Raw genomic sequence first — 25,590 nt, forward strand, 5'->3', positions numbered from 1 at the left:
CCTCTTTTCTTTCACCTTCCCGCGATTCACATCATTCACTTATCAAAGATAGACACGAGACTACTTCCTTCGTTCCCTTCCCCGACTCGCTACAGCAAAAGTTGCCTGATTTCTTCGCCCATTCTCCTCACTCACTGCCCACTCTTCCCCCCTCGTTCCCTCCTCCTCCTTTCTCTCTTTCGCTTTGACGGAGATGCTTCTCAGTTTATCACGTATCGGTTCTTCTCTCTCTCTCTCTCTCTCTCTCATCTTCTGTTTTAGCTTTTTCTTTAGGGTTTTCCGGATTCTTCTTTTGTTTTTGAGTGTTCTGCGAAGCAAGCATATACGATTAGTTATTTCCCCCAAATTGATTTCTCAACCCGCGACTACTTGGTTTCTTCAATTTTGTATTTTGAGGCGTTGGAGAGTTCCTTTCTTCAGTTATATTTTCGTACTATCTATTTACACACAAAGGCTTCGTTTTTACTCAATCTTCCTTCATTTTGTTTTATTTTTTAGCTTTAATTGTAGTTTATGGGCGTATATCTACCTGAATCGTATATAGATATAACATTGAATTTCATTCTACAGATGGAAATAAAAGCTACAACAAGATCCAGCTCCATGTTCATGCAGAATACCTGCTCTAGAAGAAGAAGCCTTATTGGGAAAGAATTTTGAAGTTGTTATCTAATAGAAAGAAAGAGTGAGACTGATGGTGTCATATTATCTAATCGCGTGGTAGTTTTACTTTTACCCTCCTTCCACAAGGTGTAGACTTTATTTAAAGCTTGTTACCACGACAAGTTTGAAAAATGGCATTGTCCCTGCCATTCTCATCCCAAAGGGATTGGCCAATCTCTTTCCTCAATTCTAGTTTACTCCCTAGGAATCCTCCTTCATTTCATGCTAACAGTAACCAATATTTCAGGAATAATAAGAACTTCAGAAATCTATCCATTTCGATTTCCTGTTCATCACTCAAAATTGTTCGAAGTCCTTCACTAGACCGGCATGTTGTGAAGCAAAATAAGATTCGGTTTATTCAAAAGCTGAAAACACTGCTCCTTTCTAAACCAAAACACTTTTTGCCAATCCGCATTGTTTCGAAATGCCGATCATACCTTTGCCTTCCAAAGCCTCGCTCCATCCTCTCAATGATTCATCGTTATCCTTTAATTTTTGAAATCTTCCCAGTCCCAAGAGCACCCGTACCAATGAATGCAACAAAATCATATTCTCAACTATGTGTTCGTCTAACCCCAGCTGCAGCAGCTCTTGCCACCCAGGAATTAAATCTCAAATCAGCCATCTCAATGACCTTGGCAGCCAAACTCCAGAAACTTCTCATGCTCTCTTCTCACCGTCGGCTTCTTCTGTCAAAGTTGGTTCACCTGGCTCCAGATCTTGGCCTACCCCCTAATTTCCGTTCCCGTCTATGCAATGACCACCCTGACAAATTTAAAATTGTGGATACCTCCTACGGTTGTGCGCTTCAACTTGTCACTTGGGATCAAGACTTAGCAAAGCCTTTACCCTCTCCTGAAGTTCATTCGCGTGGGCTGATAGTAGATAGGCCTTTGAAATTTAAACAGCTTAGACTTCGAAGGGGACTGAACTTGAAGAGACGGCACCAGGATTTTTTGATCAAGTTCAGGGAAATGCCCGATGTGTGCCCTTATAATACTTCTGTGGGGGCATTTGTGAAAGAGTCCATCGAAGCAGAGAAAAGAGCTTGTGCAGTGGTGAGAGAAGTGTTAGGGATGACAATTGAGAAGAGGACTTTAATTGACCACTTGACTCATTTCAGGAAGGATTTTGGGCTGTCTAACAAGTTGAGGGGAATGATTGTGAGGCACCCAGAGATATTCTATGTGAGTTTGAAAGGGCAGAGGGACTCTGTGTTTTTGGTGGAGGGCTTTGATGAGAAAGGAGCCCTGTTGGAGAAGGACGAGACTTTGGCCATTAAAGAACAATTGATGGCACTGGTTAGGGAGGGAAAGAGGATGAGACGAGAGAAGAGAAAGGCTAGGATCTATAGCTATCCCACTGGTGATGGTGATGATGGTGATGCTTATGAGGTTGACAACAGTGATGATGACCATGATGATTGCTTGGATGACTTGTTCGAGTATGAGGATCCATATTTGGATTATGATGTTACTGATGGTGACGAGACCAACGAATCATTTGGCCACATGGAGAATGGGGTGTTTTGGACAGCAGATTCTACTTCTCTTCTTAATGATGTGGATGTAGCAAATTTCGAACCTTGGTAACTATGAATGTCAAAACAACGTACACATCTTGCAGCGTACACATCTTGCAGAAAAATGGTAAAAGTTAGGCATAGTGATTTCCTAGTGTTCAATATTGTGACATACATAAATTTGGATTGTTGCATATATCTTTAGTCGTAAGTCTGGACTTTGTAGGTCATTTGATGTATATCGTGCCAACAGAGTATTTGTAAAGAGAGAATATGGACCATAATCTATCTGTAGTTCCAGTCATTAACCAGTGGTGCCTCGAGTCTTTCGACCCATGATTTCAAACTTTTGTGTGAAAGGTAGAATGCGAATGGCACACGAATACACGAGTCCATTGGTGCTTCGGATTCTTCTGTCTTTTGTTAGTATCAAGTGTACAATGTTAATCCGTGAAGTGGCATTTGGTTGACTATTTTCGGGCTGCTGATGTGGGACATCATATTTTCTGATGCACCAAATGTCTTCCGTACCAGATTTCAGGCATGTTTTCAGTTTATTGTCATTTATTACTTTCATCAACAATGAAGGAATAGGTCTTCTGGGATATGGCACTGTAGAAGATAGGAGAGATGCTTATTTCCTGTAAGTTAATGTCAAAATGTTCCTCTGGTGAAAGTATTGTTGATTGTAGCAAACTATAGCTAATAAGGCATAGGAAGGGTTTGCTTTCGATGGAATTCTATCCTCTAGAGAGAGAAGCAATTCTTTTCTAGTTCTTTATCAAAAACTCTTCCAGGAAACATCTTTGGTTATTCTTGGGGAAAGTATTTGTTACAAATATATTAGCAAATAGGGAAACTAAATGGGTATTTAGGGAAACCTGATTCAATCCATAATGCTCCTATAAGAGGTCTCCCAGTTTAGATGTCTGAGGGATTTTGTTTTAGTATACAACAACTGTCTTAACATTCTTGTATCTGTGGAAAAGAATCTTGTCCTTTAATCAGTTTTCACCTTATTTTAGAGTAAGTTGATATGTCTGTTAACCTGAATCACAATCTGCCTATGATCCTTGGTCCTTTTGCCTGCCAGTATGTTTGAGAAAGAAATAATCCATTTTACAGACTCTGCACCCTTAGATTTGGAGACTGATAGCTTTTATCTGATGAGAAAGAGCTGTATAGAATCTCAGCTACAAAAAATTCATGATGGCATGGCTGAGGATATCCTCATCATGTCATGGGAATGCCATGTGGGAACAGCTTGTAGGGGAGTTAATTGGAACAGGCATTCCCTCACCGATCTTCGGGCAGCTGTATAATGCATTGGTGGCCCTTGTTTAGCCTCACTCTGCTGACATCTTGCTCAAGACTACCGAAGTTGGTCCAGTGGAATGCCAGATTTGTTGCTCTGGCGCTTTAATCAGGAGTACAGAGGTGAAGCATAGATTGTTGAAGTGAAAGGCCCTAGGGATCAGCGTGGCTACTTTTTCTAATGGACTGTGGGTTTAATACAGAGGTGAGCCCCTTGCAAATGTCTATATGAGAAGTCATTGATTTTCTGTAAGGGGGGAAGAAAAACATGACAAGAATGAATATATGAGCGAATAATTACATTAAGAGATCACCATGAAGAATTCTCTTCAATCCTTATGTATGTCTTTTGTGACACAACAATGAATTATTCTGCCTCTGTTCAGAAAGCAATATTCGAGTGAAACCCTACTCTATCGAAATTCAAGAACATCAGGTTCTGTGGTGGGGCAAGCAGAATGTCCAAGTCTGGCGACAATAAGAAAAAAGAATATAATAATATCAGCTCAGTTTAACTCTTTGGGCTCGTTTGAATAATGATATGAGACAGTTTTAGATGAGTTTAATAAAATATTGTCATAATATTATTTTGTAATATTATTATTGTTTTGAGAATTGAAAAAATTAAATTATTTATTATATTTTATATGAGAATTTGAAAAAGTTGTAATGATGATATGAGATGGGTTAAAAATATTTTTGTATCCAAATGGGACTTTAAGGTGAGAGTTCTTGAAAGAAAGCCGGTAGTGGATATTATTAATTAATGAGTAATGTTATATACCACTCTCTCATCTTATTTTGATCATACTAAGTAGTATGTGGCACATTCTTCACTATTAAATGATAAAGAAACATGCAATAAATGATTATTTAATAGTGATAATTGTGTCACATCATATTTAGTAAAATGAAAGTGAGATGGTAGTATAGTGAATAGAATTTTTCTTAATTTATTGGGCTGGATTTGTTTCTCGGCTTGGTGCTTGAGTGGTAGTAGAAGACCATGTCTTCGTTTACTTGATGACATGGAACATATATATGCCTTATTTTACCCGAGGTAAGGCCGTATCTTCCATTTTTACTCACTTTGTTTCTATGAGATTTTGAGATTTGGGTGGTCATTTTTCGATAACATCGACCCCACTCCCTTTCTTTTTAGATGGTAGAAAGATAGATCATTGATTCCTGGTGGATATATATTTGTTGACTTTATTAAATCCCAAAAGTGCAATGTCTACTGTTTCATACATATTCTGAGCTGTTATCTAATTGTTTTTCTATTGGTTTCTGTGACCCTGAAGACATATTTATGTAATTCGTTTATGTTGGCTATATGATGAAGCCAAGACACTCGTGAGTCGTGACCCGCATGAATCAGATACTTTCAAAGCCTATGAGTTCCAGCAAATCCAAGTTCTACCAAGATTTCTTAGTAGCATTGCCTATTTCCCATATATAGTTTTAAAAGCATGAAACTTTTCTCCTATGAAACCATATTATCCCCTCCAAATCCACAAAATTTGAAAGCTTAAAGGGTCTTCACACTTATTTTTTGAAATATTTGTCTAAAAAATCTTGAAAAAACTAGTTGTCCTAAACACATTTGAGACCATAGCTGATCAGTTGTCATTTTCATATGATCATGACCATGCTTCTACCTAACAATATTTTTCTTTCTTCAATATAGTTCTTTGCATCCAGTAGATTTCTTTATATTTACTTACCTGATATATAGGAAAATATACAGAAATAAGTTTATTGCATTAGTCATGAACCTCAGCTCACAAATTTCGGAAGTTTTGGTTGGTTTGAATACAAACATCATCTCATCATTATAATTTTATCAAATTCTAACGCAAAATATAATAAACTATTCAACTTTTTCAAATATCAAAATAATAATAATATTAAAAATAATATTTTATTCAACTCATTTCACTATGAGCCCTAATGGTCTTGATCCAACTTCTTTGTATTGGTCACTTCTTTTTTGGTAGGGGAAAATTTTTCACCCATATACAGCATCTCCCATTTTCATTTTTCACCATAAAGTACCAAAGATTTCAATTTGTACCATAAGCTGCCAACATTTCTCAATTTGCACCCTCAGTTTTAATGACCATTGTAATTATATTACGTGACCCATTTTTTGTTTACCTTAATGATCAGATCTAAACAAGGGGTGAGCATTGAAAAATGTAGGTAGTTTAGGCTGCAAGTTGTGGTGTATTTTCTACTTATCAAAAAAAAAAGTTGAAGTGTATTTTTTCCTTTTTTTTTCATACCTGGTAATGAGGAGAACATGAAACTTTCGTGTTGTGAAATCTTGTGAATGTTTAGGGGTTGTTTCGACGGAACTATTCCTCTCTCTTTTCATGATATGGAATAACAAATATATAAATTATTTTCATTAAATAACTGTTATTATTTGTTTAACCTTTTTTTATCTTTCATGGCCAAGTTACTCATGCTAGTAGTTTGTCGACCTAAGATGTTTTCTAAGAGATCCGTATTCTTTTTTCAAGATTATCGGTTAGAGAAAGAGAAAACATAACAGAAAGATCGGCATCGAATGACTTGGACTGTGGCTGACCAAATTTTTAGGGCGGTGTGTGGAGACCACACACTGATGATTGTGGGATGGGGTGGGTTAGATCTGAAAGATCTTGAGGTAGCGAATCTACTAGTACGACGCATATAGCCATTGGACGCATTTTGGGACGTTGGATGCATTTTGGCGCAACGGCGCGTGACAGCCATGTGTAGAACAAACCATGCATGAGTATCACAAGCTGAGATTTTCACCACAATTCCACTTCATCCCAATAGATCAGCAACTATGAGGTTGCGTGGTGGGGCGCTTGCAAGCTGTCGGTTATCAAAGTGCAGTAGATCTGACCAAAATCGAGCCAGTGGAAATGAGGGATTAAAAACACCAACAAAGAAACTTATACACAAATAGGTACTAAAAAAATAAAAGGAGATGAGGATAACTCTTCTATGGAAAAATAGATTAGAAAAGATTAGAAAATTTTCTAGAGAGAAGCGGGAGTTTCTCTTTCTAGAAAGAGAGAAGTGGGGAATTATTGAGAATCATCATTTCATCAGGATTTGGATCATCCATAATTATTAAGAGTCTAAAGTGAGATAAATATGCACATAAAATGGACAATGCTGATCTGTATTTAACAAATGTTCCATGGCATACTTCATGTATTTAACAAATGTTCCAGAGCATACTTCATGTATTTATCTATCTCCCACTCTAAGCCTAGAGTCAAAAACTTTGAGAGATTTCCATCACTTTTATTATTCTCTAATGTGACATTAAATAATTGACAGATAAGTAAAAAATAATTGGTATATATGTAAAAAGTGTGTTTCTCTCTCTTTAATGTGCACCCTCCATTAAATCTAATAATCATGATTTCATTCATTTTCAATCCATCTTAATAGTCAAAATTCGATGAGGGTTCTAATTGTTAAGATTTGATAGTTGAAGGGTGTAATATGTCAATTTTGTTTTTTGTGTATAATGCAAAGCATCTATTAGTTGAAGGTTGGAAAGTTTATTTTTTAAAAATTAATGAAATTAGCAGTATATATATAAAATGAAAGGAAATGAATCTAATTTCGAATCCATAAAACCCAAGTCAAGACCAAGCTCGCAATACCCATTTTAGTCCATAATGAGCCTTTTATGAAAGCTTGCATACATATCGAGGAAATTGTGGATAAACAAAACTTGGAGGTTGGATCATATAGATTTCTTATCTAGCAAACATATATTGCTAAAGAAAGAATTGTTCAGATAACAGTGATTTTGTTCATCTGTACTCTTCATAAAAAAATCTCATTCACAACCCACCATGCTCATGTTGTTGTATTCAGCTTGCAACCCTTCCTCGAATTGAGTTGTTTGTTAAGTATATTTTTGAGCGGGTGAAAGAAAAATGGAAGCCATTTACAGTTAGGTCATTTGTTTGTCTAGCTCTCAAAGTATCAATGGAGTAAAGAGGGAGGAGGAATGGTCGATTCGATATGGTGGCGATGGATGTGCTTTGGAGGTAAGGGGGAAGGGAGAAGAAGGGGGTTTTGGTTGTCTTGGGTTTTCTTCAGAGGCAAAATAGGGATGATCAAGATTGTGTTGGGGTGGCCAAAGGAAATAGGAGAGTTTGTGAGACTTTATTTTCATAATAATTAGTCCTTACTACCAATTGTTACATATCCACATAGAAAAGTAATCTTAATTTTTCTCATCATATACCTTAGAACAATATTGATTTAGGAATCTATTTTTCTATTCTATTTAGGGGTGTTCAACCGGGTCCCAGACTGGGTATCCGGGTATACTCGGCCCGGAACCCGGATTTTAAATCCGGACCGGGTTCTAGCCCGGATATACCCGGGTTATGACCCGGGCCGAAACTCAGATTAATCTGGATTTTTACAACCCGCAAATCCGAGTTCCGGACTATACCCGGTTTTTTTTTTAGTCCATATTTCAATTTAAAAGCCTAATTTTTTTTTTAAATGCCTATATTAAAGACTTTTCAAGAAAAATCCATGTTGAAGAGCATAATTCCCTTCATGTAAAAGCCTAAAAGCCTATATTTATTTTAAAAAATGTTGAAAATCATAATTTTTTATAAAAGCCTGTATTTTATGAAAAATTTGTCTAAGCCAAGTTAAAAAGCATCATACTAACATTGTCAAGAATAATAAAAGTACATAAAAATGAAAAACTAAAATGCATGCAATCCCCTACATATATATTACATTATTTGTCATTTATACATTACATTACAAAATATAAAATTACAAGATATGAATTACAAAATCATTAGCATGGTCTTCCATCAATTATTTAATCTCACACCGAGTATCAACTTTAAGTGATTTGAATGACTGAAAGAGATCCTGCAAAAAACAAAAGTTTTGAATAGTTAGAAAAGCTATGTAGTCTTTTAATCTCACACCAAAATTGTAATGCCAAAATTGTTATCAAGCATAAAGCATAAAGCAAAGCAGGAGTTATATAAATTAATAGAAGAGAATCGACAATGGAGCCAAGGAAAAGAGCCAATATCTGTAAAAGCTAGAAAGTTTCTTTAAACTTAAAAGCTTACAGTCCCAGTTGAAAGGAGACTATGTCGTAAAAATCCAGATCTAACCCATAAAAATACTCCTCAAACATTGTCATCAAAACAGGGAAACATCAAGCATCTGTTTATATCATAACTCATTGCTAAACCAATATGGTATGGAGGAATGGAATGGAATACTTTTACCTTTGGGAACATATAGGCAAAGAATCATGGCAGATGATGCTATCTTTAGAAGACCATATGAAGCATTATAATTTATGACATTATCATTAATTACAATTCTTGCAAGCGATAAGCAGAAATAGAAGTCAGTTCCATGTTATGTCAAAAGAGAGTTATAGCTTATCCTACCTTATCCACAAAGACAGACACAACAATGCAAGTAAAAGAAACAAAGGGCTATGCTCAGCTATCTAAAGCTATACACATGCTACAGACACGAGGGTGCATAACTGTCAACTATTCCAAAGAAGAGACTTCTAAATATTTTCTCAACCCATCAAGCAATCTGCCTATAAATATATATATATATATATATATGAATAAATATAGATAGAAGTCACTATTGGGAGCATCCATTTTGCACACATGATGTGGCATCATCTAGACCACACATCTCCCCAAGTGAGTGTTGTGAACAATCAACTAGAAGTAGCCATGCAGTGAGTGCAAAGTGTGCACTGCCACAATGGCTTCTCTCTAGCATTACTATATATATATATATATTGTTGCGTTACCAACAAATGACATAAATCCTGCACCACACCCTGTTCTCTGCATCAAAAGCATAGTCACTGCTGAATGCATCTATTACTTTTACTACATATTGACAATCTTCTCATAAGTAATATATCTGCGGGAGCAAATGAAAGGGTCAAAAAAGGAACCTTCTGGGAAAAAACCCTTAAAACTTAAGAATCGCCAAAAGAGGAAACTGATCGAAGATCCAAATCACAGCACCAACGAGAAGATTTACGCTTCTCATCAGCTGAACAAAGCCCATCATAATCTTTCAAATACCGAGACATTTTAACCCATAAAAATACTCCTCAAACATTCTGATCAAAACAAAATCAAAATCAACAAACAAAGAGAAGAAAACATACCCACGGATGAAGACGACGGCACGAGGATCTAACCCATAAAAAATACTCCTCAAATATTCAGACATTCTCATCAAAACAAACTCAAAATCAACAACGAGAGAAAAAAACAAACAGAGAGAAGAAAGCATACCCAAGGATGAAGACGACGGCACGAGGATGAAGAAAACAAACAGAGAGGGTTTCGGCAGCTTAGAAAAGAAAAAGAAACGGATGAGGAAATCGGGAAAATCTTTGAGGCCAACGACGAGACAGATCGTGGTCACAGGTAGGGAGTGAAGAATGAAAGAGAGACACGGTGGCTACTAGTGTTTCGTGGCTAGGGTTTCGCGTTATAGAGAGAGAGTGTGTGTGTGTGGTTGGGGGAGTGATAAGCGACGAAATGAAGTTTGGAGCTGAAGTCAGATTTTTTCTTTTTTATACAAACTCGGGTACCAGCTTTTTAATACAGAATCCGACTTTCATACCCAGATCCCGGCCGGCTATATCCGGTTTTCACCATGTGGGTTTCGGCCCGGGTAAAACCGTAACCAGAACCCGGTTATCCGGGTTCCCGACCGGGCCGGAAAAAAACCCGACCCGGATGAACAGTCTTAATTCTATTATATAAAAAAAGCGTTTTCTTTATGTGATATATATTTACGTAATACTAGATACAATCTTAGAGTGTGTAAGTTTTGCGCACTTCTTTTAAAAAAAGTAGGGCTTATCTTGAAAAAGTTAGATTTTTAATGTGGGTTTCAGTTTTTCTTTAATTATGTTCAAAAGAAGTGTGCATGACTTCCATATTCTATAACTGTATAAACCATTTTCCTATCCAACACTCTTTTGTAAAACTTAGAAACAATCTTGAGATAGTAACAAATAACTAAGGTGGGTTCGGTCTGGTACGGTACTGGTTCTTAATAACCAAAATTGGCCCTAAACTGGTGTGGTACTAGTTTTCAAATTTTGAAAATTGTTTTAAACCGAACCAGACTGGTATATATATCTTTTTAATTTTGTATATTATATTATATATATTCTATGTTAAATTGCTAATTAATCTGACATGAAATTCTAATCTTATTATTCAAGTCTATTAATCTTATAACATAAATTTAATATAACACTTGATGAAAGTTAGACTCTACTTATACTAGTATAATTAGACATTAATTATACTATTTTAGTCTTATTCTTCAAGTTTATTAATCTTACTAATAAGTTAGACACTACTTATATTATACTAGTACAATTGAACATAAATATATTAGTAATTGGTAATAATAAATACTAAATTCTAACAATTAATTTTATTATTGAAAAAATTATAATACTAAACTTATATAGTGCCACATGTATAAACAAAAAATCGGACCGGACTGGACCGAAATCTGAAAAATCGAAAGTTTCTGTTTCAGTGATGAATCAGTTCATATCAGTTCTTAAATTTCTAAAACCAATGCATAACGATTTGGTTCCAAAATTTCTCCAAAACTAAATCGAACTAGACCAGTTACATCCCTAAGGATAAAAGAAAAAATTTCTCACTCCATAATTTTCATAACAAATAATGATAATTATCAACAATTAAGAAAAAATCTTGAGGTGTAATCGGTCCAAATATGTCCGGTTTTGAACAAATTTTGGAATTGAGTTGGTATACACCAGTTTGAAAATTTAAGAATTGATACAGACCAATTCATCATCGAAATCGAAACTTTCTCTATTTTTTCAATTTCAATCTAGTTCGGTCTAATTTTTCAGGTTTACTGTTTATATATGTGACATTATATAAGTTTAGTATTATAATTTTTTCAACACCTCGTTTGGATATAGAAACACTCTCAATCTATCTCATCTCATCTTATCATTACAACTTTTCCAAATTCTCATACAAAATATAATAAATAATTCAACTTTTTTAAATTCAAAAATAATAATAATATTAAAAAATAATATTCTAACAATTATTCACTATCCAAACGAGCCTAATTAATTGTTAAAGTTTAATATTTATTATTAACAATTACTAATTCATTAGTATCTAATTATACTAGTATAGTATAAGTAGTGTCTAACTTATTAGTAAGATTAACTTATTAGTTATAAGATAAATATACATGAATAATAAGATTAAAATTTCATGTTAGATTAATTAACAATTTAGCATATATTATATATATTATAATCTAAAAAAAATTATCTATAATATAAAAATTAAATAAAAAAAATATTTTATATATAATATAAAAAATTAAAAAAATATATAACTATACCAGTCTTGTTCAGTTCAAACCAATTCTTGAAATATAAAAATCAATATTGAACCGGTTTAGAACTGGTTTCAATTCTTAAGAATCAGTATCGGACTGGATTGATTACGAACCGATCGATTCCATCTGTTTTTCAATTTTTTTTTACACCCTTAAGAATATCCACGTATTGCCATATATAGACTTATTAAAATCCCAAACAATATAAAATAATAAATCCCCTACCAAAATTTATGAAGCCATACTACCAAAGACCAAAAGACTATAATATAAAACTACAAATGACACTCTAATAAGACAACAATAATAGATGTTTGGATGCTATACGAGTCCTAACATAACAATATTAAATGTTAGAGGAATATGATGCCAAATAAAATAGTATTCTTTAATATATCACCTAAAATTAAACCTAAGAATGCAAGCCTTGTTTTAGTAACGCATTTTATAATAATATTTGAATAGTAATATTTAAATGAAATGCTTTCCATATTTTTCCATTCTCGTGAACCGTCCATCACAATTCTTCCTACCGTTCACATCAAACCCATCTTGAGACTTGCAGCTATCAGTCTCTTTTTTATGTTTGACATAAACTTTTCACTTAGAATTTTAAGACTATCTTGGGATCCTAATTTGGATTTGATTTCATCTTTTATGACCTACATCACACGGCATTATTCAAGCATAGAGGACACGTATTTGATTTTGCACTAACTCTAATAATAATATTAATAATAATAATAATAATAATAATAATAATAATAATAATAACAATAGCGACAACAACAACGACAATAACATAATGTATAGGAAAATTAATTCTACTTACCACACCTCTATCTTACTTTTATTTATTTATGATGCGGAGACATTTCTATTATTTTTTATGTTTCTTTAAAATAAATAAATGTCGATTCAAGAGTGATAAAAAAATGTCATATAATAAGATAAAAATAAGATTAAAGTGCGGGATGTAGTCGTATGTATATTAAAATAAAATTATTAATAAAGTGATATTATTAAAATGGAGTGAAACTAATATAAGAGCATTTTACATTTTACTGGAGTAAAAATGTAAGCTATTATTTTGATAATTTTATATTAATGTTTAGTGCTATGATTTTTATTCAAGTTATGTAGTCAATTTTTCAAATGTTTTGATTAAGAAAATATAATAATATCACATATCAATATAACTATTTAAAGTTTAATTCTAGTGAAAAGTGGCGTAAGCTGGTGATTTACACTTGGCTGGACGACATGTCACGATCGCAAATCTAGAATGGAACTGGTCATAGGTAATCCACATCAGTCCCTCGTCCACCAAATTCCAAATTTTCAAATGAGAAAGTCTACTTTACCTCCTTAATTTGACATCTCTATTTGACATCTAATCAAAATTTATTTTTTTATTTTATTTTTTTTATTTAATAGTTAAAGAAGTGATTTTAAGTGTATTTATGTATTTTTTTTATTTTTTAAATATATTTAAATATGTTAAAAAAATATGAAAAAAAAAAAAAAATTATGCTGGGCATACCGCCCAGCGGTCAAAATGGGGCGGCATAGTAGCCGCCCCTTTTCAAATATTCCAGCAGGCGATGGTATGAGCAACATCTAGGAAAAGATAGCTTCAGTAGAGAGAGTTTGAGAGGTGTGGCTTGAAAGGAAGAAGCGTTCGACTTCATATAGAAGAGGGGAGAAAGAGAGATAGGAGAATGATGTGGATTACTTATACATAGTTCTGTTCTAATTTTCTTGAGATGATAAAGTGTCATCACGCTATTAGAAGGTATAAGTAGGGCTGTAAGCCGTTCAGTCCGGTCGGCTGGTCAGTCCGGATTGGAAAAACTGACCGGACCCAACGTTTCTAACCTCTCCCAAATAATATCCATACATCAATATAACCATGAGAATTTTGATAAGTAGTTCTCGAGTTTATATCACTTGTAAACAATATTACCACTTTTTAGAAACTTCAAATTTACTCTAATTTCGTTGATTACTTTTCCAAAATTCCAATATAAAGTGCCACGTCAATAAAATGATTAATGCGATACGGTACCCACGTCTCTATAAAATGAAAATAACAATAACTTAAAAAAAATGAAAAGAAACTTAAAACTAGAAAACTGAAGGCAACCTAAAAATACCAAAACAAGGAACCTGCAAATTTCAAATTTTAAGACTCGGAATCTAAATATACAAAAGTAAAAACAAAAAATCAACATAATAATAAAAAGAAAGAAAGAAAAATTAATATAAATATTAAGATTTAAACTAAAATAAAAGGGAAAGAGAAAGGAAAACCTTAAAATGGAATAATATTAAAAATGTAAAAAAAAAGAAAATCCTAAAAAAAAAAAAACAGAACATCATTAAAACTAAAAAAACATTTATTCTCAACTTAACTGAAAAACAATTATGATTAATTTCATTTTTCACTCCACCTTTTCAAATTGTACCTCAAATTACCAAAAAGGAGGGGGAAAAAAACAATTTAGTTGCTCGAAATACCATTTTTTTTTCCCAATTTTCACCCTTCATCCTTTACTACAATGTAACCGTAAAATTTTTTAAAGTCAATTGTCCATCAGCATTCTCCATGGCTTGTGTAAAAGGCGGTTTTTTTTTTTTTTTTTCCCTAAAAACATAAATATTTATCCAAAATGAATGTCCAATGGATTATGTATCCCATATGTATTTCCATTTGTCTACGGTACACCCGTTATATGTAGCGAGTAATGTTAGATACAGTTTTTAAAATGTGCAAATCTCGTATACTCATTTTAAAAAAAATGAGATCTATCATTAAAAAAATTATTTTTTTATATAGGTCTCATATTTACACATTTTTTTCAATAAGAGTGCACGAGACTTGTACACTCTATGAATACAAATATCATTTCTATTTTCCTTTATTCTCTCATATTTTCACTTTATACCCAGGTTTCTCATCATATATTGAAGAATCTATTAAGAATATACTCATAATATAATCCTATTTTATTTTATTTTATTTATAGTTCTTGCTTGGTTTATATATTTTTATTTTGTATGCATAGGATAAAATTATATCACATTCTATATGGAGAGATATTGCAATATCAAAATATATAAAGATATTGCAAACTTATTGATAGTTAGAGAAAATATTTGAAATGAATAAAATCATATTAAAAGAATATTTAAATGATATAGAGAAAATATAAATAAGATGACGTATGATATATTGTAAAAATTAGTTTATAAAATAGAAAAAGTGAGTTTGGTGACGTATTTTAAAGAACATGATAAAAGAAACTATTGGGAGTGCTCTAAATACATCACTAAAACTCATTTTTTTCTATTTTACTTAATAAATCTTACAATATACTATACATTAATTTATCTATTTTTTCTTTATATCATTTAAGAATAAAAGAAAAAAAATACTATATTAAATTTATCGAAAATACCATACCTTGCTTAAATTTACCTAAAAATATCATTCCTTGCTTAAATTTATTTACCAAAAATAAAAATAAAAGAGAAAAAAATTTGCATGTAATATCAAATTGTTGATTTTGAATATTTTATTTTGATAATTTGAAGTGAAATTTGAAAAAAAAAAAAAAGGAAGAAAAGATAATAATTTTTTGAGATGGAAAACAAAATTTATCAAAAAAAAAAAAAAAGAAAAAAGAAAAAGCAAAAAGAAAAAAATCTAAAAATATAGTTTAATTGGAAAGTTTGTTGCGTGCATATTGTCATCAACTCGGTTTCATTTCCCCACACAGCGTATAAAGTCGGTTTTGCCGACACTACTATCGAAACACCCTCCCACTCCCCACTCCCCACCCCCCAATTATTACTATTTTTTTTTTTTAAATTAATTTTCTTTTATTATTATTTTAATTTTTTTTTACCTCTTTTCTTTCTCCTCCCCGCGATACAACATCATTCGCTTCTCAAAAGATAGACACGAGACTTCTTCCTTCGTTCCTTTCCTCGACTCGCTACAGCAAAAGTGGCCTGATTTCTTCGCCCATTCTCCTCACTCACTGTCCACTCTTCCCCCTTCGGTCCCTCCTCCTCTCTCTCTTTCGCTTTGACGGAGACGCTTCTCAGCTTATCACGTATCGGTTCTACTCTCTCTCTCTTTCTCATCTTCTGTTTTAGCTTTTTCTTTAGGGTTTTCCGGATTTTTCTTTCGTTTTTGAGTGTTTTGCGAAGCAAGCATATACGATTAGTTGTTTCCCCCAAATTTATTTCTCAACCCGCGACGACTTGGTTTCTTCATTTTTGTATTTTGAGGCGTTGGGGCGTTCCTTTCTTCAATTATATTTTCGTACTATCTATTTTCACAATCTTTACTCAATATTTCTTCATTTTTACTCAATCTTCCTTCATTTGGTTTTAGTTTTTAGCTTTAATTGTGGTTTTTGGGCATATATCCCCCCTCAATTTGTCATTTATGACGAGGAGAAGTTGTTTTTGTGTGTGTGTGGGGGGGGGGGGGGGTTCTTGATATATATTGTGAAGTTTCTTCAGTAGTTATTTACAATTGCTTCCCATATATGTTGGTCTCTGCTTTTTTCTGATTGCAATTATTTATGCATTCTATGTTTCTCGTTTTAAAATCCTTTCGATTTCTTCAAATTCGAATGTTGTACGCAATGGCCCTAGCAAGAAATTCATCATTAGTTTTTCTATATTACTATTCTCGTTCCCAAGTTCATTTTTACCTTCTGGGTATCTGTTTATATGTTTGTTTGTCTATTCGTTTATGTATTTTTTATTTTATTTTATTTTATTTCTGCTCGTATAGGGATAATCTAGTGGTTAGGGTTGTTACTCATTTTCAATAGGGTTCCTGATTATTTTTCCCGATTGATTCTTTTCGGTTTTCCTTTTCTTTATGGTTAATTTACAGAGTTTTGTACGTGAATGCAGAAAGAGCATGTCCTACCAGGCAGTGGACGGAGCCGATTACATGGTGGATGAGCAGGAAATGGAAGATTTCGGTCATGAATTCGAGGAAGAAGTCTATGGTGGAGATGGTGGAGAGTTGGGTCTTGACGAGTATAACATGGTGCTCCCCTTTTAGCTCTGAATATGTATAAATGCCTATGTTGTTTTGGTTTGGATACCATGGGCAATTTTTGAGTTATCTACTCTCTTCCATAATTTGCAGCTGACCAGAGTGACAGATACCTCGGCTGCCCAAGCCAGGAAGGGAAAGGATATTCAAGGTATACCATGGGATAGACTTAATATAACGAGGGAGAACTATAGGTTGACGAGGCTCGAACAGTACAGGAATTATGAGAATGTTCCAAATTCTGGGGAATCAATAGACAAGGTATGTTACCTGTTCTAAAGTTCGGTCTCTCTCTGATTCTCTGTTTGTCTGCCTTTCTCTAAGGGGTTGTGGGTATTTGGAGTTGTTGCGAAATATAATGACACGATTGTTTTCCTTGCGTTAGGAGTGCAAGCCAATGGAGAAGGGTGGTTACTACTTTGAGTTTTTTCACAACACGAGATCAGTTAAGCCAACAATCCTTCATTTCCAGGTTTGTGGACTTTCCAAGGCCCCTATTGTGATCTTCTGATTTGTTTGCTTTTGCTTTGAGCTTCTTTCTTTCCTTTTTTTTTTTTTGTTTTTTTTTTAAATATTTTTAATTAATGTGTTAATTAGGATTTTTATGTCATTAGTATTATATATTCCCTCCTTGCCTTAAATGGTTGTATACACCAAATAAAGCACCCACAGATATATGACCTTTTTTTACTGCTCAGAATTTCCCTTTAAAGTTGGTATTTTCTTTCCTGGTGAATTGTAAGATCTTTTTCCTATATTTAATCCCGCAACCCCCTTCCATGTTCACCGCTGTTATATCTGAGTTTCATTCTCTTTGTTATGCAATTTTATGGTCCAGTTGACACTTTTTTGCAATTGGGATGCAGCTAAGAAACCTGATTTGGGCTACTTCGAAACATGATGTCTATCTATTGTCGAACTATTCAGTAATGCACTGGTCATCATTAACCGGAAATTTGTCTGAGATCCTCAATTTCTCAGGACACATAGCACCTGCTGAGGTATTATTTTCGTTATTTTAATCCTACAGTTGTTAACATTTTTATCCTGTCAAAAGCATTTTTACAAAATTGTATTGCTTTACATAAGTATGTTTGGATATATCTTTTGTTCTGCTCATGTTGTTTGCTATTCCGCTACTATATGCTTATAGCTTTTTTTAATCTTATATATATATTTCATGCAAAGTTATGTTATTTTGTTGTGTAGAAACACGCAGGAAGTTTATTGGAAGGTTTTATGCAGACACAAATCAGCACACTGGCGGTTAAGGAGAATTTCCTAGTTGCAGGTGGCTTCCAAGGAGAGCTTACTTGTAAGGTAAGTCATATGTTGGCTGCATTTCATGTATATAGTGGTTATTGGTAGACTTATTGGCTACAATTGAAAATAAATGTTTGTTTATGTCTTGAAAATAGAAATGAATTCATTTGACTTTCCCATCATTTGTGCAATTTCACCCTTGATCTATGTGGGCGGATATCCCATTATTCAGCTCTCTTTCTTTTTTTCTGAAAAAAAAAAAAAATTCTATATAAGAAAGAAGAAAGGGAGAGGAAGAGAATCCTTCACTAAATGAAGCAACTAGTGGTATAACTTTCTCACTGCCAGTTTTGTCATAAGTGGAAAAAAGTACTCTTTGTGAATTTTTCATTTATGGAGGACATACCAGCTTCTGCATTCAGCAATCTAGAATTCAGAGTGTACCTGATCAGTGGAAAAGTTACTCTCTAAAAAAGCATAATTCTGAGGAGGCCCTGTGCAAAATTTTCTTGACTCTGCTGTAAGGCCTGGTTCCTTGAGAAAGGAGAGCACCGTTTCCTCTTTGTTCTTTCTCAAAGGGCCTTGAGACATAATATGTTGCCAATCATTGTCCTCTGCAGAGAATTGTTCTCACTCGGATCGCATAGAGTTTTGGCGTAGATATTGCGCATATCTTCTTTTACAAGTGTACTGTAAGTGGGTGTCAAGTGTTTGGGTTGGCAATGAGGGTGTGGACTGTGTGTGATCCGAGTGAGAGTCAAGCAAGATCTGTTATTTTTGTCTATGTTGAAGTTCTCCAAATTTGGTTTTGAACAGGACCTTGTAGGAGGAAAGTCTACATGTTCAAACGACAGTGATTATTCTGCATGCTCTAGAATTGATAGATTCATTCTCTCTCCTGACTGGGAAGCCCCGTTCCATTATAATCTCAGAGGGGGCTTCTTCGTTACTATCAGACCGTTTTCCCTTGCTGCTTGTTTGTGATGATAAGGTGTGGAGTAAATGCTACTCTAAGTTTAAGAGGACATGACTGGTCACTGTTGACCAAGGGTTTTGGGGAGGCTTGAATTTTGATGATCTATCTATTACCAAGATTTGGCTGGAACCAAGTGATGGGTTGAAAATGAAAGTATTGCCTTGTCATTCTGGAATTTGTTTTAAGTAAGAATAAAATTTTATTGATAGAACAATAGGCATAGCCCAAATACACAGGAAGTATACACGGAAAATGCCTAGCAACCACCAGGAACTAGATAAAGATACAAGAAAATTATGAAAACTAGTCCCATTACAAAGAGATAACAGAAGCCCAAGAAAATAAGGTGTCAAAGAAGAATCTCTTCAACTCGGCCAAGGAACGTCCCGAGCTTCAAAACACCTACCATTTCTCTACATCCAAAGACACCTCATAATATAATGATAAATCATTTTACACACTGCAGCAATATGAACGTTACCCCGAATACCAATCCAATGCCTGAAAAAAATTGAATTGTTTTTTGTATTTTGTTTGGGAGTTTGGTAAAGTTGTAATGATTAAATGAGATGAGATGGTTTGTGAAAAAAAACCAGGCCTAATTCTCTGTGGCACTAGAAATTCCCTTAATCCATTGATATCCAGTTTTTGTCTCCTTCAGTTCTTATGCTTTCAGTTCTTACCGATAAAAAAAAAAAGTTCTTATGCTTTCAGTTCTGCACTGTAATGCCTGAGTTAACCATCCCTGTGTTCTGTGATTGTAGTAGAAGTTCTTCCCAGTTGTCTACTTGCACTTAAAAGGTCTTCTAGAATTGTCCCCAATACATATACAATTATCTTTCCTTTGTTTGTCTCAATCCGATCCATCAAAATTATGTATGATAAAATTGGTTAACAATCTGAAAATATTGCTAGCAGATTAACTATACTGCACAAGGATTAGGAGTAACATTAGTAAAATTATACCCTGATTAAGTCAAACCTCAGCATATAGTTACAATATGGGGATGAAACCCCTGAGAAATGCATCTTGTATTGGTTCAATAGGTAGCTGAATGGTCAGAATAAGATCAACATACCCATTCAGTTCTTTCTAGGTTCCTTTATTTCTGGTATACCCTTCATAACAAAATGACACCTTCAAATAACAATCTATATTGTTTTTAAATAGAATCTCTGATTACTCATAACAATAATTCCAATCTATGTAAATTCTAGCAAATCAATCAAAGGATAGAAAGTGTTTCCCACCACCTACTGTCCAACAGTTACATCACTGTATCGGATTTCTGTTTCTAGAATACCTTTGTAAGCTTTATTGTTCTTAAGCTACTTATCAAAAAAGCATTATAGTTCTTAAGCTTAAAAGGAAACAAACAAAATCTTCAGAAATCTTTCTGAATGATTTGGATATATAATCAGATTCAGTTAATTTTTCCTTGGCTACTTCTATTACATGTACATTTTTGTGTGTGAAGATTTTATTTTGACCATTGCTGCAGCGTTTGGATAAGCAAGGAGTTAGTTTTTGTACCCGGACCACATATGATGATAATGCCATCACAAATGCCATCGAAATATATGACAGCCTGAGGTATCATAACATTTTTTTTTTCAAATAGAACAGTTGAGCTGCTCTTATGTTCTTCAAGGAACACAATTTGGTAATGAAACTCTTCTGCAGCGGTGGAATCAATTTCATGGCATCCAATAATGATTGTGGTGTAAGAGAATATGACATGGAGAAATTTCAGCTTTTGAATCACTTCCGATTCCCCTGGCCAGTGAATGTGAGTCTCTTGAGTACTTAGAATAAATGAGTCTCTCAAGTATTTAGAATAAAATGGTTGATATTCTTGATTGTAATTTTCCTGATAAATGTTAGTGATTATCGTTGCAATTCTGATTTCCGAATATTTGAAATGAGGATAATAATCTGGAAGGTTAACTGCAATGGTCACAAAGGTTATGAGGCTAAATGGCTAAGGTTTTTATGTCAAATTGATATCTTGACACCAAGTTTTGGACAAGGAACCCACATTTTCTTTCGACTTTTACATTCATCAACTCATTGATTTGTGTTGAACGTTGAAAAGTATTGAGGACATGGGTTACTTATAAAAAAAAAATTATTGAGGGCATGGGTCATTAATAGGAAAACGTAAAGACACCTAACAAAGCTTGTGAAGAGGGTATTGTCTGCTGGTGCTGTGTGATGCTTTTTTCGAAATGTTGAGTTATCTATGGCCAATTTGAGACCTACACAACTGTTTTTTCTTTTTAATCTAGTCATAGCTAGCATGATCCTATAATTATTTTCTTATGAATCATCTGGTTCACTCTAATGCAGCATACATCAATGAATCCAGACCGTAGGCTTATTACTGTTGTTGGAGATCACAGAGATGGATTGCTTGTTGATTCACAGAGCGGAAAGGTAAAGAAAGTGTTATGATGTTATACTGTATTGTGTTTCGCTTTTCCATTCCTAGGTATAGACATTTTTTTTTTTTTGATTCGCACTGGGTGTCTAGGAATAGCATCCCAACTAATCCCGGGGGTGCACAGGCCCTCGGCAAAGAGTTTCCTACAAGTGCATCTCGGGTAATTCAAGGGGAAAATCCCCTAGTCCGATTGCTCCTAGAGATTGTTTGCACCCAATGGGATTTGAACCTTAGACCTGGGGGAGCATACCCCCAAGTCCAAGGCTTTTACCACTTGAGCTAGGCCCTAAGTCCAAGGCTTTTACCACTTGAGCTAGGCCCTAAGGGTTACCTAGGTATAGACATTTTTACTGAGGAGACTAGTGAAATGGATGTTTCAATTGTAACGGTCCCTAAATTTTCTACATTTCTCTTTGTTGTCAAATAGCACATTACACTGTTTGTCGGAAGGAAGGGTTTTTATATTTTTCAAGATGACCATTGATGTAATCCAGTTTTAAATTGTTTTCTTTCAGTGTCATATTTTAGGCAACCATTGTCACCTTGTGCTGGTTGGCATATGTTCCAAGTGTATTATAAATCACTATACTTGTTTGCTATCTCTTGGTTGCATCTTCTCTGCTATGTGAACATCATAGTTATTTTCATTTAAACTGGATTTAAAAGAAGCAACTTGCTGGTGCTTAAGAGTAAGAAATGAAAATGTTCACTGACAAGATGGAATTGTTTTTTTAACATATTTTCAGACTGTTGCTACTGTGGTTGGTCATCTAGATTACTCTTTTGCTTCTGCTTGGCACCCTGATGGACGCACCTTTGCCACTGGGAATCAGGATAAGACTTGCCGAGTTTGGGATATTAGAAAGCTATCATCTCCAGTTGCAATTCTCAAGGGTAACTTGGGTGCTGTCCGATCAATTCGATTTTCCTCGGATGGTCAGTTCATGGTGGTGGCTGAACCTGCAGATTTTGTCCATGTGTATAGCACAAAGTCAGATTACAAAAAGCGCCAAGAGATTGATTTCTTTGGAGAGATCTCAGGCGTATCGCTGAGTCCGGATGATGAATCTCTGTATATAGGAATCTGGGATCGGACATATGCAAGCTTGTTACAGTATAACAGAAGGCATACATATGGTTATCTTGATTCACTCTTGTGAGTTGTGAAGGATTTGTCAAGAGAGTAGTTACCTACAATGGGACCGCGGGATTGTTGGAGGAGGATGAAAAGTGGGGAAGAAAAAAAGCAAGATACTGAAGATTTTACTCTTCGTTTGATGTTAGGTCAGTTTCATATCAAGATGGACAGAAGAATAAGTTATTTCTGGTTAGAACCTTAGTATGTGTATAGTGATACTTGTTTATTTACATGAAAGCAAATGATCTTCTCATTCTCTCTCTCTCTCTCTCTCTCTTGGCAATCAAGTTGATTGTGGAAATATCAAATGAGCCTAATTCATTCATTTGATAAAGCCAAATGAGAAATAGAGAGGTGACCACCTAAATAACATCATGGAATTGTTGAGGTTTTGTTATATACAGTCATTTTTGTGTACTCTTTGGGTATTCTATTGATGTGATTGACTAAAATAATTATTTTATATTAAAAAAAGTGATACAGTCAATCACGATAGTGGAGTGTACAAAAGTGATTGCACATAAAATTTTTGATATATAAAAGTGGATTATGAAGATCAAGAGAAGAAGGATATAACATCACTGATATGAACTCGTGAAAATGAAATCTCTTGAATCTATTTGAAAATTTACCTAAGAAAGTCAAAATCAAGTCAATGGATGGAGAATTTAGATCTGTTGAGAACTCGTTTCAAGAATTTAGATTATATTAAAATCTAGATTCGTTAAAGAATTTATCTCAAGAATCCAGATTACAAGGAGGACCGTCACAAATGTTGTGATTTACTTTTAATAAGTTCAAAAGTTCAATCAAGAACAAGAGGAATAAACTTAACTTACAATGAAAATTTAATATTGTCTAAATTTTGTGTTGGACGACTAAAAGTATTTAAATATCTAAACCCAATTAACCTTAGGCCAAAACAAAGCCTATTTTATCCAAAATGCCCCTAGATGAATAGTGTCATAGCTACAGTAACGCGGCTACAGTAACTTCTTGAAACTTTAGTTCCTAAAATGTAATTTTCCAAATAAGCCATTGGCCAAAATACAAGGCATTTCCAAAAACCCTAGTTCATAAGAAATAAGACATATGTGGACCAATCATCCTCAAACCTACTTATTCTAAATTAATAAAATAAATCATTTAAATGAATTAAACAAATTGAAAGCCTTCAAGTGTCCAAAGTTTTTAAATCATTTTGTTGCCCTCTTCCATAGCTTGCATCAAATGAATCAAAACTAGATTTTCATCTCTCAAGCTCATCTTGAATGTTTGGCTCTTGCTAGACTCGTCCTAAGTGGATTACACCAATCCTTATATTGTCTCATTAATTTTCTTGGCTCTTGATCTTGTAATTGGCCCATCTGGAACTTGCAAAGGATCTTTAAGACTAGATCCATCTTGGTGCCCATAATTCCCTCTCTCCTTAAAAGAATTCGATATCGAATCTCCACCTGCACTAAAAGAAAAAATGTTAGTAATATTGAAAATAGCAAAAACATGATACTTACCTGGAAGATCTATTTTATATGCATTATCATTAATTTGTTCAAGAATTTGAAAAAGTTCATCCAAACTTCTCCTGTCATCAACAGGCAAAGACATTAGATCGAAATGAGTAAATAGATTAACTTTATAAACAATTTCAAAATGTGAAAATTTAGTAGTAGTATGAACACTCTAATTATATGTAAACTCAATGAATGACAAACAATACTCCTACAAATATTCATGAAACACATCTAAAGTCTTCTTTACACCAAAATGACCACTCTAATTATATGCAAACTCAATGAAAGGCAAATGATACTCTCGCAAACGTTCATGCAAGAAGTCAATGAATGGCAAATGATACTCCCACAAACGTTCATGCAACATGTGAAAAATCTTCTTTACACCAAAATGACCACTCTAATTATATGCAAAGTCAATGAAAGACAAATGTAACTCCTGCAAACGTTCATGTAACAAGTTAATAAATGTCAAATGATACTCCCACAAACGTTTATGTAACACGTCTAAAATCTTCTTTACACCAAAATGATCCATCAAACCAAATCCATACACAAACAACTCACGCTTAAGACTAGTAGGCTTACAAAGTCTATTCTCTTTAATAAAATACCAATATAGTCTATAGAACTGACCAAATGATGCATTCTCACGTACTCTATACACACTAGCTAAGCCATTATCATTAACATACAATTTCTTATCATATTCAACTCTCAATAACTTTGTATCTAAAATGATGATAAGGACATACCTTCTTGCTAAAGCAGTAACTACAAAATTTTCTTTACCTTGTGTGTACTTAATTATATAAGGAAATGTTTAAATGAATTGCACCCACTTGGCATGCATTCTATTCAACTTACCTTGTCCCTTCAAGTGCGCCAATGACTTATGTTCTTTAAAGAAAGGTCGGGTAGGGATTGTCGCACCTAGCACAGAATCAATGTAATGCTCTATCTCTTTAATAGGTGGCAATCTACTAAACACACCGCTAGAAATCATGACCACATATCCCTGCAACAAAGAAATAACAACATTAGACAAAGATACGACAAGTTCGTTAGTATTAAGACTCGCCTTAGTATAAAAATTCAATTTTCTCTTTATTTTTCTCTCACTTTCTTTACTCTCTCTTTTCTTTCCACTCTTTTTTTTTTCACTCTCTTTTTCCCTTTCACTCTCTTTTTTCTT

At 34.0% G+C, this 25,590-nt stretch overlaps 2 protein-coding genes across 6 annotated transcripts; both read left to right on the top strand.

Annotated features, from left to right (window-relative positions):
• The first annotated feature begins 27 nt into the window (after positions 1-27).
• LOC121254199 (uncharacterized WD repeat-containing protein C2A9.03-like) lies at positions 28-23,293 on the top strand. 5 transcript variants are annotated; one of them, XM_041154186.1, is made up of 11 exons: positions 28-170; positions 16,052-16,101; positions 16,913-17,051; positions 17,154-17,321; positions 17,446-17,532; positions 17,927-18,061; positions 18,270-18,380; positions 20,802-20,893; positions 20,984-21,089; positions 21,650-21,736; positions 22,490-23,293. In XM_041154186.1, exons 3-11 carry the CDS (start codon positions 16,920-16,922, stop codon positions 22,901-22,903), a joined length of 1,332 nt encoding a protein of 443 aa, XP_041010120.1. In that variant the 5' UTR covers positions 28-170; positions 16,052-16,101; positions 16,913-16,919; the 3' UTR covers positions 22,904-23,293. The 5 variants fall into 5 exon arrangements, with proteins under 5 accessions (XP_041010120.1, XP_041010113.1, XP_041010095.1 ...); XM_041154179.1 differs by having other exon boundaries at positions 16,052-16,095; positions 16,893-17,051; XM_041154161.1 differs by having other exon boundaries at positions 16,052-16,095.
• On the top strand, positions 70-2,292 carry LOC121254189 (protein WHAT'S THIS FACTOR 1, chloroplastic). The gene is made up of 2 exons (XM_041154151.1): positions 70-212; positions 571-2,292. The coding sequence occupies exon 2, from the start codon at positions 795-797 to the stop codon at positions 2,256-2,258; it is 1,464 nt and encodes a 487-aa protein (XP_041010085.1). The 5' UTR covers positions 70-212; positions 571-794; the 3' UTR covers positions 2,259-2,292.
• Positions 23,294-25,590: the final 2,297 nt, after the last annotated feature.

This window comes from Juglans microcarpa x Juglans regia, chromosome 1D (genome assembly GCF_004785595.1).
Source record: "Juglans microcarpa x Juglans regia isolate MS1-56 chromosome 1D, Jm3101_v1.0, whole genome shotgun sequence".
NCBI classification, from domain to species: Eukaryota; Viridiplantae; Streptophyta; class Magnoliopsida; order Fagales; family Juglandaceae; genus Juglans; species Juglans microcarpa x Juglans regia.

Coding starts and splice junctions, on each gene's coding strand:
- LOC121254189 (XM_041154151.1), top strand. CDS start 795: ATGGCATTGTCCCTGCCATTCTCATCCCAAAGGGATTGGCCAATCTCT.
- LOC121254199 (XM_041154186.1), top strand. CDS start 16,920: ATGTCCTACCAGGCAGTGGACGGAGCCGATTACATGGTGGATGAGCAG. Junction 18,381..20,801: donor AAGGAGAGCTTACTTGTAAG/GTAAGTCATATG, acceptor CCATTGCTGCAG/CGTTTGGATAAGCAAGGAGT. Junction 21,090..21,649: donor GATTCCCCTGGCCAGTGAAT/GTGAGTCTCTTG, acceptor ACTCTAATGCAG/CATACATCAATGAATCCAGA.